This window comes from Magnolia sinica, chromosome 13 (genome assembly GCF_029962835.1).
Source record: "Magnolia sinica isolate HGM2019 chromosome 13, MsV1, whole genome shotgun sequence".
Classification (NCBI taxonomy): domain Eukaryota; kingdom Viridiplantae; phylum Streptophyta; class Magnoliopsida; order Magnoliales; family Magnoliaceae; genus Magnolia; species Magnolia sinica.
In genome coordinates, this window is record NC_080585.1 from 31,142,393 (window position 1) to 31,156,788 (window position 14,396).

Sequence of the window (14,396 nt, forward strand, 5' to 3'; positions counted from 1 at the left end):
AACATCAGTTAAAGAATCAACATCAGTTAATAAGGTGAAGATAACAAACATCAGTGGTTAATGACGATAAATATTAAAGAAGGAATCATCATTTTACAGTTATGATGTGTAAAAATTCCTTGGAGTGAAAGAAACCATGAATAGTACACATTGGACAAAATCAAGCATACCCTCATACCATGTTAAAGAATCCTAAACAAAGAAAATATGAACACAAGTAGAAGGGTAAATCTCAAGTAATTTTTTTGCTTGTTTTATTTTTTTTCTTGTTCAGATCTGTGAGTGCATAACAACTATTTCACATTAAAAGAAAATCAGCTCATCCTATAAGACTAGAGCTCTCAATTACACAACCTACACCTTGATTAACTCTGTGATCATGACAAGAGGATCTAAGACCCTTTAAATAGATATGATTTTTTTCATCTCTTATGATGGTGTTGTCCTAGGTAAGCCCGTGTAAATTAAATATAAAAAGGACATACTGTCTAGTTTGCATTGTTTTAATGTCAATTGTGCTGTGGACTTAATATTGTAAATTATTAATGTGGATTTGGTTTTTTAAGATGTTGAGGACTCAAGAATGATGGGGGATCAAATAATATGGGTTCCATGTGAATTTGCATAAAGTTAATTTCACATTCTAAGCATTCGTCATGTGTGTTGTTTATGTTCCAAGCTATTAACACCAGTATAGTACATGTTCTAGTAATGTTAGCACTACTTGGTTTCAACTCACTTGTGCAAGAAGTCATTGGTTGTTCCTTCATTTTTCAACTTTTCATTTTAGATTATCTCTAAAAATAAAAAATAAATCTTCGTTACGAAAACGAAAAACTTGGAAAGTTGACAGTTATGTGTACACCTGTGGTGTACCAAAAAATTTGTAATTAGTTTACATAAACTTTATAGCTAACATATCTTATCTTCAGCTACAGCTAACATCTCTTCAGTTCTAATTAGTTTAGCTAAGCTTTACGGCTAGCATATCTTATCTTCAGTTGTAATATTTTGCCTTTTAAATAGATGAGATTAGAGAGTCAGAAGATATATGAAAAATCCTTCTCCCCTTCTTCACATTTCTCTATTCTATTCATTTTTCTTCTTCTATCATTCTTTAGAAAGGAACACGTTTTTCACACAATAAGATGCGAAGTGGTCCTAATATTAGAAAAAATTAAGCTCCTTTTAGGTTCTCATTTAAGACTCGAATTTATTATAATCTCTTGAACTCAGCAACTTAAATGTTATGGTCTTAGTTGCAAAAATGTGAGGAAACAGGAGGGGATTCAGTTGAGTGAGCAAGAAGCATCTATTTCAAAATGTTAGCAAGTCTAGAAGCCTAACCAAGACTGGGAGCACACATCCAAAGCGCAAGTTGGAGATGCACCTCAGTAGAAATTCTTGCAAGTAAGGTTATGATATGACCCTATGTTATTGAATCATTATCATCATCATCATCATCTAAGCCTTATCCCAACTGCTTGGGCTTGCCTACACGAATCCTATTCCGCCACTCCACTCTATCAAGGACAATGTGTCATTGAATTTCTCCAAAAATAAGAAAATTTGATTGGATAAAAGATGTTTCTTTTATAAAAGAACTGCTACAACCATAAAAAAATTTCAGCATAAAGTTGATCAAAGCCTTGCATTCTTCAATTTAGTCTAATTCTACCTCCAAAAGAATGCATCATTTGGCTTTACTTCCTTGAAGCAATCAACTAAACTTTTATTAAGGCTTTGCAACTAATTTTGTTCCCAATATTAACTGTAATATAAAATCAACACAGATTCTAGGTCTTGACTTAAATTAGTTTAATGAAAGTGATCCATGGGATGTTAACACTAGCGACTATCCTCCCTATCATTAATGTTCGTTTATACAAGCATTCGCCGAATTGGTAGGGAGATGAGCATGGATTCATGGAAATGGCAAAAGAAGTAATTGAAACTACGAGACAAGTGGGTTGAGTTGCATGGCAAAGAATGGACTATTACTATGTAAATGATGATGAGGGTATGAGACTGTTCCCAATATTAACTGTATTATAAATTCAACACAGATTCTAGGTCTTGACTTAAATGAGTTCAGTGAACACAATCCATGGGATGTTACTCAAATACTTTTTAGTCATTCTTATTAGTGACGGTGTAATACTTTTCCATCTACTAATTGGGGATTGGGTGAACCACTCTTTAGAAGTTGACTTAGAAATTCCAAAACTCATTGACCACTTTTTTCTAAAAAAGAGACCAAAATACCTTTCTACGGTACTCGGTTAACTTTGTCAATCTAATAGTTTCACATAAAATGAAAAGCCAACTATCATAAATTGTCAAACAGTTAGAGTGCAAGAATTAGAAGTGATGAGAATATTAAAAGATGATGCATGAAGTAAAGTTTCTTGGTAATTAATACCATCTTGTGCACATTTAATACTGGAAGTTTTAAAACTGGAGAATGGCAATTATAACTGCCACCATCGCACCTCACTACGACTTGGTCACACAACTAACTCGCCTGTCATGACAGATATCGACAAAATTTGGCTATGACTCAAACAGTGTCAGCATCATGTGATCTTGGGCACATTGGAACGATAATTTGATAAGCTTTCAAGTGGAACCAGTTTCATGTCATTCTGAAATCATTTGATATCTCAAAAATAAGCCACAAGTTGTCTGTTGTGCAACAATATGCTCCAATTGCACTGATTTTGTTGTGTGACAGTGGTTCCGAAAATTGGCCGTAACTCCATCTTTTACTGTCAAAATTGGGCAATTTTATCAGAAAGATAATTTGATAAGGTTTCAAATGAGACAAATTTCATGCCATTTGGAGATCATTTGATCCCTTAAAGTGCTGACTAAAGTCTTCCATCATGTGATGGCTTGTTGCTGTCAAACTTACCATATAGGTGTCCAAGAAAGCTGTCGTAACTCTCTCGAAAGGCATTAGGATTATGCAATCTTGGATTCTTTGGAAACATAATTCAATAAACTTTCAAATGGTACCAAATAGATGTTCTTCCGAGATCATTTCATATCCCAAAAATACTCCATAATTTGACTGCTGCACAACGGTCCATTGTCCTATGGCAGGCGTTTACCAAATCAGCCATAACTCCCACAAAGAGTGACGGGATTATGTGATCTTGGACTAGTTAGCTTTCAAATGGTACCAATTTTATGTCATGCTACGATAATTTGATATGCCATCTGTGGACTGCAAGTCGTGCACTGCAGCAAGATCTTTCTCTGGCAAAGTGATGTTACTTCTTGGAAGATTTCATATAATTTCTCTCATATTTTTTGTGAATGCCTTTCTTCTTCTTCTTTTCTGAGGATATTTGTAGCCATTAAAATGAGAGAAGCTGCTAGAAACTGTCATGCAAGTATGGATTTGAAATGGAAGTAGGGAAAGGTGATTGTAATTTGTAACTACCTCCATCCCATGACACTTGACTGTCGCAAGTAGCTCTCAGTAAAACAACCATAACTTTCTCAAATGGTGTCCAAATTGCATGTTTTTGGACTTATTAGAAACTCTATAAGTTTTCAAACAAAAAATACATTTCATGAAATTCTGACTCCTTAGTACCCAAAAAGAGGCCCTCCAAGTTAGATAGTGGGAGGATGACTTTTTAACCATTAGATGGACCACCGGAGCAGTGCGTAGTTTGCTATAGCTGCACATTAGCTGATTTCCTGGTGATGATTTTTTGAGAGCTTATTTGATGTGATCCAAAGGCTGATCGTCCAGAACAAAATGTTGAAAAGATTTACTTGTAAATAATGATCGAGATACATGCCTGAACGGACGAACAACACAACCACATATAAAATATCCAATCTAGTTATTGTCAGATAAATGAGCTTGCGCACCATCTTTTTATAGCACCCTAGATATACGATAAGTTCATCCTAACTATCATGAAGCCCAAGATTTTGTTCTATCAATGTATCCCATTGCCTTTTTCCCCAACATATGTCTTTCAATAGATCCAACGTGTATTTCAGTAAGACAAATATCCTATACTTCGATCAAGCAGTCTCAATTCCCAAGAAGTATTTAAGTGGCCTCAATTCTCAATCTATATGACATTGAAGGTTGAGGCGGCTTTTGAACATCATATATAAAAGAATTGCGAACACAAATCTTAAAAAAAGCGTAAATAGGTCCTAATTACATAGCATGAAGATATGTAGATCAAAGATCTGATGAGAAAAAATCACAATAGAAGTTAAAACCAAAAAAGGAGAAGAAGAAGAAGAAGAAGAAGAAGAAGAAGAATATCCCATAAAAAAAATTCCTAAAATGCTTTAAAATACATAATTACATAGATCAAAGAATAAGCAACTACATAGATTTAGGTGTCAAACATAATATATTTACATAATGTAAGTATAAAAATAAAAGCAAAAAACAAAAAGCAAAAAATCAGAAGAAAAATGAAGCCAAATTATGAAATCATGTCAACTTAAGAAAATCTCATTAAAAAATGGATGTTTTTTTTTTGGTTTTTGTTTTTGTTTTTGTTTTAGTTCATTTTATGTTATGGTGAAAATGTGAAATACATGCACATCCAACAAAAAATGGAAAGGGAAATAATGCTTTTATCTCTCATGAAGCTCTTCTCAAAATCAGTGCTCGTGGCTTCAATTCATGTTTTTATGCTTAAATCCAGCAGAATTTAATCATAAACCACATTTCACACCATTTTTTAAGAGAATTAGTTAATAAAAAAAAACTCTTACAAGTATCGGCCTGTGTTCTAATATTCTAAAAATGAACCTATCAGAGAAAATTTCTTATTCTTCAATCCATACCAACCTCAGCTCTTAAGATCCTAAATAGCTTTCTTCATTTGTACTAATATTCTAATATGTATTAGTTACGATCACAAGCTAAAAAGAAATGGCAAAAAACAAAAAAAAAAGAAGAAGAAAAACTCACGGTGTCAAAAGCTCCTTGCGGAAAGGAGAACCATCAGTTAAAAGAGTGTAAACTAGAGTTGCAAACATCAAGCAACCCAATGCACTAAATATAATTCTTGCAACCAAAACACTGGAAAACTTTCTCCTCTCCATAGTAGTCCTACAGAAAAAATAAAAAATAAAAAATTCTTAATTGATTAGTGAATCATACTAAAGGGACAAAATCCAAACAGAAACAAATTGTGGATTGGCAATATTCATGCTTTAATGAAAACCAGAGGCTCACCATGTCAAAAGACCATGTTTATTCATGTCAACAATGAGGGTTTTCATACTATTTACAAAAGAATGAATACAGTACAAAATAGATAGAAGTAACCTCCGAAATCGCTATGAAAGGTTAAGATGTAGAAATTAGAAAATGATTATTAAACAAGGACTCAACAATGTAACCATTGAACTAGAAAGGTTAAGAATGTAAATCACTTGTTAGCACAAAACAGAAGATTAAAAAGGAGAATATGTTGAAACTTTTAAAAATCCTAAACCAATCAAGTAGAATGTTTGGTAAACATAACAAGGTGAACAAACTTTGTGTCAGCAATAGAAAATGAATACATATCCCCGTCAAGACTATTTCCTTTATCATAATCCGGGAACATAACATAAATTAAGAGCAACTGGAAATGTGACCAGCATCTTAAAAACTATGAAATACTTCACCCATGGGCATAACACCATGTAGAGAAAAAAGGTGCCAAGTATCATGTAATAAGACAGGTTCCATGAAAACAAGTTTTCTAGATAGAAAATGCAAAACAAAGGGAGTAAGGGACACATGACACCACTGAGCTAGTAAAAATGTGACCCTTTTGACAGGTGTTAGCCCCAAGGACTAACAAACACTGCAGAAAATAGCTTTAGTATAAAATAGTATAAAACAAACAAAATGGATCGTTGTCAGACTTGTCATTATTGGCCATGCAGGATGCAGCTCACCTTCAGGAGGACACCTACTGATGGTCTTTCATTTCTTTCTCAAGGGAGAAAATATGCACCTAACGATAGACATGAAAATGAAATAGGTGAAATAACATGCCACACCACACCACCTTCGACATTGTTCAAAAGTGATTTGGAGGGGGTGGGGCGGATGGGATTGGACACTATAATTCTGACTGGAAACAAGTGAAAGCAGTTGAAAGAAATGCTAGCTTATATACAAATTTTGATGGGAGATATCTGCCTTTGACTAGGCTAAGAAATACATCTTGCTCACAAATTTAAGTAAATATGTTCTTCAAAAGTACCAGAATACTCCCAGAAGTACGTCATTAATAAAAAATGTCACTCCACTAGTCAATCAAAATTATCAGTTATTTCCTCAAATTTCTAAGCAAACTTACATTAGTTGCAAATTTGTAGATTAGAATTCGCTTGCACCTCCTGGTGTAGGAGAATTAACATGCATAACAGTTCCTAAACATGCTAAATCTTAGTTCTCATTTGAAACATCAAACTATTCATAATCCATACAATATGCAGGATCCATGACCTGCGCCATAACTTCTAGTTATTCAATTGATGTATAGAATGTTGTTGTGTGCTACAAAGGGCTGGTTGAGGTCATTGGAAGTGAAATGAGCATTGGAAATCAATCAAACTCCAATACCTTTCTGTAGATTACTTGTATAAAGTGGTAGGTGACTTGCCTGCTTGGAGAGCGCAACAAAACATGATGTAAAGGATCTTGTTTTATATTTTCTGATGAGAGCTTGAAAAGTTGCACGACAATGTATGTGCATGTGGTAATGCTGAAAAAAAGAAGCAAAACTCAGTACTAACCCATGAACATGTAAATGTGCCAGTTATGAAACAGTCTCAGCATAATAACAAGAGATGGAGAACAATGAGCTATGCTAGTCAAAGGTATCAATTGACTAAAGCCTTGTATATTATACTAAAACTAATGCAGCAGATGCAAGTTGAAAAGGGGAGGAAAAGATCCGCATCTTCTTCCTCTATGATAATCCTCGAATCCACAAGGTAAAAAATCTCTAAAAACAAGAATAGAATTGATAATGAATGAATTGTTCATTCACAATGCAATTGATGTGTTATATAAGCCTAAACTCCTAAACTTAACAGAAATCGTAAACTTTGCCGAAATAGTAACTTACTAAGGATAGTAAATATTTCTAAACTGACTCAACTGTATCAAATTACTCAAGCAAAGACCTTAAGTCATAACTGGACTCTTCAAACCTCAAAACAATTAAAAGTCGCAAAATTTTCAACTTACTAAAAGTCGTGAATTTCAACTTCAAACGGAAATTTGACCCCTAAAACAACTTATTTTGTGAAACCGTTCAGATGCCCATGAACCCCCCGCCATGGGGTGCTGTAAAGGCCGTTACGGGGCCGCAAAGGCCGTTACCTAAAGGTAACAATGGCAACCGGTCCGTTACACGTTACGGGGTTGTAACGGCTGTAACAGCCGTTATGAAAAAAATGACCTGTAATTAGCGTTAATAGCAAGTTACATCCCCTATAAAGGCCATAATAGCCCCGTAATGGTCTATTACGGGACATATACAGGTTTTTCATACTTTTTAATCAACATTACGGGGCAGATATAGGTTTTTCGGGGATTTTTTCAATAAATAAAAAAATAAAAAAGAGAGACCGTAATGGCCGTAACAGCCGTTATGCCCTGTATCGTAAAGGTAACGATGGTAGCTGTTATGGCCACCGTTACCGTTACGGAACACCTTGCCCCCTGCGCATTGGCCATGATGTAGGCCTCGTCAATAGCTTTCCAACGACATAATATATGTGCTATTTTGATAAATGGGAAAAGTTATGGTCGTCGGAAGTTATAATAGTGTATAAAAAAGGTGCTCTTTGATATGGACCATCCTTTAGAATGGCCACCTCTTTGATAGGCCACTACCTAGAATTGTGTTTACTGGACGATCCTAATCATCAAACAATTTCTCCAACTCCAGAAGATGGACCATGAAAACTATAATTTTGCCCAAAGTTATATTGACAATCCAAATAAGATGTTTTTGGCAACTTTTTTATTTTTTGCAATTCTTTTCTTTCTTTTTCATCTTGTTATTCTTTGGTAAAGCTGAAAACTCTATTAGACTAAAGGAGAGTACTTGACAAATACACGATCAAAAAGGATGGAAGATTGTGGGTCAATTCCCTATAACCCGAGACATCAGATTTTGCCAAAGTATCCATCACTCCATTAGCTTCATGGTAGATATGATGGATCGGCTACACTGTCAATATGCTCATAAGGCCTTTGCCATTTTGAAGGAGTTGCTTTCCAATCCCTGTAATCCTGGTTACATAAGGCTTGTATCACTAATCTATTTCTAGAAAGGAAATGTTAGAGGGCTGTACTTTATGAATTAAGCCTTTTTTTTCGCTCTAGATTGAATCCCGGCCTGATTTCTCTCTATGCTCGTGCACTATGAAGTCGTCCATGACCTGTCCTACGTAAAAAATTTACATGGGTTGAATATTGGAATGAATAGTGACAGTTTAAAAACTTAAGGAAAAATGGTTTTTTTTTTTCTTTTGAATTCGATGGTTTATGGTTGGAATACATGTACAATGATTGCATATACAATCACATGCATCGGATCAGTTATTTGAATGCCTTTAAATATTTTAATTTTAGTCAAATATTGAAATGACAAGAATTAGAAAAAATGAATCTTTTTAATTGATTTGATTTGTTTATATGATCATAATTTGGTAAAGTAGACAGGAAAGCTTGATTGTTTATATTTTAGACTTCAAAGTAGCGTGTTAGAGAAGATGGCGGCTCAACGGGAAAGCGATGATATTGGATGGCAACATTATGAGAGTAGGTGGGGGTAGGCACGAGATGAAGTGCAACCACTATGGTCGAGTAATACCTGAAGGAATCACGTGAGTGAAGCAGCATTTGGCACATCAAAATGAACAGGTCGTGGGGTGCAACAGTGTACCAAGAGAGATATATTATTATGATTCAACAAAGTTTGCAAGAGTAAAAAAAAAAAAAAAAACAAAACAAAACTATGGTGTAAAAGAAAAAACACGATGCTCTTGATGCGGCCCGACAAGAGGTATTTAGTCCTGACTATATGGACGATGGTGATGGTGATGATGATATTGTTGAGTCCGGTGAGGATTCAGATCCACGGGTCACGTTAACAAGGAAAGAGAGCATGTGCATCGCTCACAAAGATGAAGAGCATTGACGCATGTTTGGGGGGAGGGGGTCCATTCGTGATGTAAGGAACGCCAGTAGGAGTGTTTGTGGGAGCGGGGCTGGGAGTATGAGTGGAAGTAGAGCTGGAGGGAGTTGGGAGAGGACTAGGGGTGATATTAGTGGGAGTGGGAGTATGTTTGGTGGTTTACAGTGTGCCTTTAGCCGAAAAGAGACTCCACGTGCTCCCATTGTAAATGACAACGTGAATAATGTGGTAGAGCCTGAGAGACCCTCATGCGAATCAGTTCTTTTTACGACGGAAACAACAAAAGAAAAGAAAATTAAACATATGTAGACTAGAACTGCAGTTGAGAAGCTTGGTAGGGCAACAACCAAGCTATTCATACATGGCAACATAGCTTTAAATGTTGTCAACTCCCCCTATTAACAAATGGTAATTGATGCAGCAGTAGAGGCATGCAGAAAAGTGAAGGCACCCATAGCTCGTGACATCTGGGGAAAGTGGACAAATGTAGAGTATTGGGATGTGAAGACATATGTGGCCATCTTTAGACCAACATGGTAGACCAAATGATGCACTATTATGTGCGATGGTTGAACTAGCCTAACCAGGCGTAGAATGATCAATTTCATGGTGTACTGCCACTTGTGAATGAAGTATGCATCGGAGGCAACGATGAATGTTGGTTACATATTCAACCTTATAGATAGGACGGTGGATGAAATCAAAGAGGAAAATGTGGTGTAGATTGTGACCAATAATGAAGCAACGTACAAGGTAGCGGGAAAAAGTTAATGGAGAAGAGAACACATTTGTCCTGGTCACCATGCGCCACACACTACATCGACCTCATCTTACAATATATTTGAAAGAAGAAGAATGTCGCAAAATTGGTTAAAAGGGGAAGGGAAGTGACAACATTCATCTACAACCACAAACAACTAGTCGTCAAAATGAGGAAGTTCATGAACGGGAGAGCTTCTTAGGCCTGCATCAACTAGATTTGTGAGAAACTCTATACCACTTCAGAGTTTGTACAAGAATCGAGGAGTTGAGCAAGATGTTTGCTTCCTAGGATTGGCCCAACACAAAATATGGAAAGAAGATATCGTGGGTACTGATTAAGGGATAACAAATATTGAAAAAAAAAAGTTTCACACATCCTCAAGGTGATGAAACTGTTGATGAGAATCTGTCGTCTAGTCGAATCCGACGAGATACCTAATATGGGCTTCCTCTATGATGCCACTGATAATGCGAAGCTTGTATTCATCGGGAGTATAAACACTATTTAGATTACTGGAAGATGATCGAAGAGCTTTCGATACATCAGCTTCACCACTATCTTCATATAGCAGGTAAACTCTTTGTTATTATGGGCTTCTTGTCTTTGATTGTTAACTAAATTGATTATTACTAAGTTCATTATTGTAATGTAGGATACTATTTAAATCCAAGAAATATATATTCTCCATCATATGTCAAGAATGATGAGGTTCGTGTTGGGTTAAAGAATGTAATAAAAAGATTTAGAGCCTGACTTAGATAAACAAATAAGAGTGTTGAACGAAGTACATAGTACAAGTATTTACTTATTGGTCTTTAATTTCGTTATTTCCATCTTTTAAACAATGTAAATGTTTTATGGCTTTTGTCATATCGTCCACGGTTGGAAATATATGCACTTTGCAAGCGCAACTTCTTCGACGCAGTTGCACAAAGAGCAGTCAATCAGACACCTCCAGGAAATAAACTGATGTTTTATTACTATTTGTTAGACGGCTCACATACCTTGTATAACTAGTATACCTTGTATAGTTTGTTTCCATAGGTAGAGGATTCTGAGTTTATTGTTTTCCTTGTATAGATGATTATAATCTCTATATATTTAACCCCATTGGGTTGTCTCAAATACAGAAAACCTTTTGGCTTCATTGTTTTCATGGTATTAAAGCCCTACTGATCCAAATCCGGCCACCCCCTCGTCACCGGCACCACCTCCTGCGTCAGAAAACCCTGCTCTGGACAACACCTGCACTCCTTCTGCATCATCCGATCTCCCCGAGCCCGTCCGCTCTCCCCAGGCCTGTCCGATCGCACGCCCTGGCTGCCTCCCTGCTGCGCACGCCCGTACACCCCTTCCTTGCTACGCCCCTGCTGCTGCACTGCGTCCCTGCTGCTGCGCACGTCCCTGCTGCGTCTCTGTTGCTCCATCCCTGCTGTTGCGCATGTCCCTGCTGCGTCTCTGTTGTTCCATTCTTGTTGATCTGTGCCTCCATCTCTGTTCTATTGCCTGTCACTGCTACCGGAGATCCTGCTGAGAGGTACCTTCTTCCTTGGTGTGGTTTATATCGCTTCCTAACTATGGACAAAGAATCCCGTACAGAGGCCCCACGATGTAGTTTCGATGGTACCAACTACAATCTATGGGCCATCCACTTTCAGAGTTTTCTCAAGGGTCATGGTTTGTGGGGACTGATTGATGGGTCTGTTCCTGTCCCCACTTCCACAGATGCCGACAAAGTGGCTGAGTGGGAAATGAAAAATGGACGGATTATTACCTGGATTCTCGATTCGGTCGATCGGTCAATTGCTGTTGGCCTCACGCCACATCACACTGCCAAGGCAATGTGGGAGCAATGCATCTCTAGACAATTTATCAACAGAGTAATGCGGCCCGGTTATACCGCCTGGAACAGGATCTCGTTAACCTTACTCAGGGTGACGACAATATTCAATCAATTTACTCCAAAATCGTCACAATTTGGACTGAAATGACTATGATGGATCCAACACTTTCTCATGACTTTAAGATATTCCAAACTATGCGTGAGAGTGCGCAAGTTCAACAGTTTCTTATGAAGCTGCGTCCAGAATTTGAGCATTGTTGGGCTGCTATCTTGAACCGTAGCCCTACTCCTTCATTGAATTCGGTTATTAATGATTTATTTGCTGAGGAACAACGACCGAAAGTTCTCTCTCTTCCTTCCTCAACTCCGGGATCATCTGATATGGTGCTTGTTGTGTCCACCACTACACCAACACGTGGTTTCACTCCTTTGACTTGTCGCGGCTGTAACAAAGTGGGTCATGTTGTCGCTTAATGTAAAGAATGGTGCACTTATTGTTGACGGACTGGTCATGGCATTCAGGACTGCCGTACACGTGCCTATGCATCTTTTTTCGGCCGTGGATTTGGTGGTCGTGGTCGTGGCCGTGGTCTTGCTCTTTCTGCTATTGCTGCCACTATTTCTTCCGAGCCATCTGATAGTAATTCTGCATCTACTGTTTCTGCTAAAGGTCTTTCATCTCCGTTGACTCTTGCGATGCTCCGGCAAATCATTCAGGCCCTTTCTGCGGCCGTTATGTCAGGTATATCCCCATCTTCTACATGGTTCTTCGATTCGGGTGCTTCCACTCATATGACCAATGTTGTATCCCATCTTCGTGACATTCGTCCCTACACCGGCAATCAGGCTATTTCTACTGCGGATGGCACTAGATTACCTATTCAGTCTGTTGGATCATTGGCTTTCTCTCATTCTGCTCATCACCAGTATACTCTTCGTGATGTGTTTCATGTCCCTAACCTCTCCTCCAATTTAATTTCAGTTGGTCAACTCACATCAAATAACTGCTTAGTCATATTTCTTCCTAACTGTTGTTTTGTGCAGGATCTGGCAATGGGGAAGGCACTTGGGATGGGTAGGCGGCATGGTCGTCTGTACGTGCTAGACTTTGATCCATCTGTCACTCTGCCTCGTTGTTTCTTTTCTCCATCTTCATCAGATATTTGTTCGGCAAATAAATTGTGGAAACTGTCGTACTTTCGCCTGGGTCATCCACATTCCGATCGGTTACTTCAGTTAATTTCTTCTGGCATGTTAGGGAATATTTCTCTTAATAAAAATGATTTGGATTATTCTTGTTCTTCCTGTTGTCTTTCAAAAAGTAAGTGTATTCCCTTTTCTCTAAGTACTACAAAATCATCTTCTATGTTTGAACTTGTGCATACGGATGTCTGGGGTCCATCACAAATTATGGCTCTCTCTGGGTTACGATACTATGTTATATTCATTGATGATTTCACACGTTACACTTGGATTTACTTTCTGCAGTCGAAGTCATAGGTTTTTGAAAAATTCAAGTTATTTCACTCTATGGTGGAGACTTAATTTCGGACTCCACTATGGTGGAGACTTAATTTCGGACTCCACAACAGAACGTGGTGGTTGAATGAAAAAATCGTCATATTTTTGAAACTACCAACACCCTAATGACAGCTATGAGTGTTCATCGTTCTTTCTGGGCGGAAGCAATGTTACATTCAGTCTACTTGATTAACCGGATGCCAACTAAAGTTCTGAATAGTAAAACTCCCTACTTTGTTCTCACCGGCTTACCTCCTGCATATTCTACATTTCGTGTTTTTGGTTGTATCTGTTATGTTCACCTGACTTCATGTGAACGTAACAAACTATCTCCAAAATCGGTCAAATGTATGTACTTGGGATTTGGGGAAACTCAGAAGGGTTTTCAATGTTATTATCCTGTTTCTCGTCGTGTTCGGGTTTCACGACATATTGTTTTTCTTGAACACATTGCCTTTCATTCATCTCTTCCTCATCCGCATACTCCAAACTCTCCTGGTCTAACTGTCTTTCCTGAAATTCCGTTTGCCTCAAGTACTCTCCCTCGTCCGTTGCAGGTTTACTCACGTCGACCATGTACAGATCCACCACCTATTACTTAACCCGAACCTACTGTACCTGTTGCAAATCCCGAACCTACCTCGATATGTCGTTCCGCTTGTGAACATCGAGCGCTTGATCGCTTGATATGCTCTATGTCTGCCATGAATGCTACTCTGGATACTATTTCTATTCCTACTTCATACTCTCAGGCAGCCCCTCATGATTGTTGGAAGAAGGCTATGTCAGAAGAACTTGCGGCATTAGATGATAATCATACGTGGGACATTGTCACTCGATCCGCTGATCAACAGCTAATTGGTAGCAAATCGATTTATTCTGTCAAGCTCAAGTCTGATGGATCATTGGATCAATACAAGGCTCGACTTGTCACTCAGGGATACAAACAGGAATACGGAATTGATTATGATGAGACATTCACTCCCGTGGCTAAGATGAAAACTGTTCGTACTCTTCTGGCTATATCTTCTGTTCGCTCATGGCCACTCGCTCAGATGGATGTGAA

The 14,396-nt window shown here is 37.8% G+C and overlaps 1 protein-coding gene across 3 annotated transcripts in view; it reads right to left on the reverse strand.

Moving 5' to 3' along the window:
• The window catches only part of LOC131223452 (uncharacterized), a 51,783-nt gene that overhangs the window by 19,749 nt on the left and 17,638 nt on the right, over positions 1–14,396 (reverse strand). For 2 of the 3 annotated variants that reach the window (XM_058218879.1, XM_058218880.1), the window contains exons 4-5: positions 6,654–6,755; positions 4,961–5,101 (exon numbers count right to left, since the gene is read on the reverse strand). In XM_058218879.1, coding sequence (XP_058074862.1) covers positions 4,961–5,101; positions 6,654–6,755 — 243 coding nt within the window. The remainder of the gene's footprint in view (positions 1–4,960; positions 5,102–6,653; positions 6,756–14,396) is intronic. The other variant, XM_058218881.1, reaches the window with a different exon arrangement.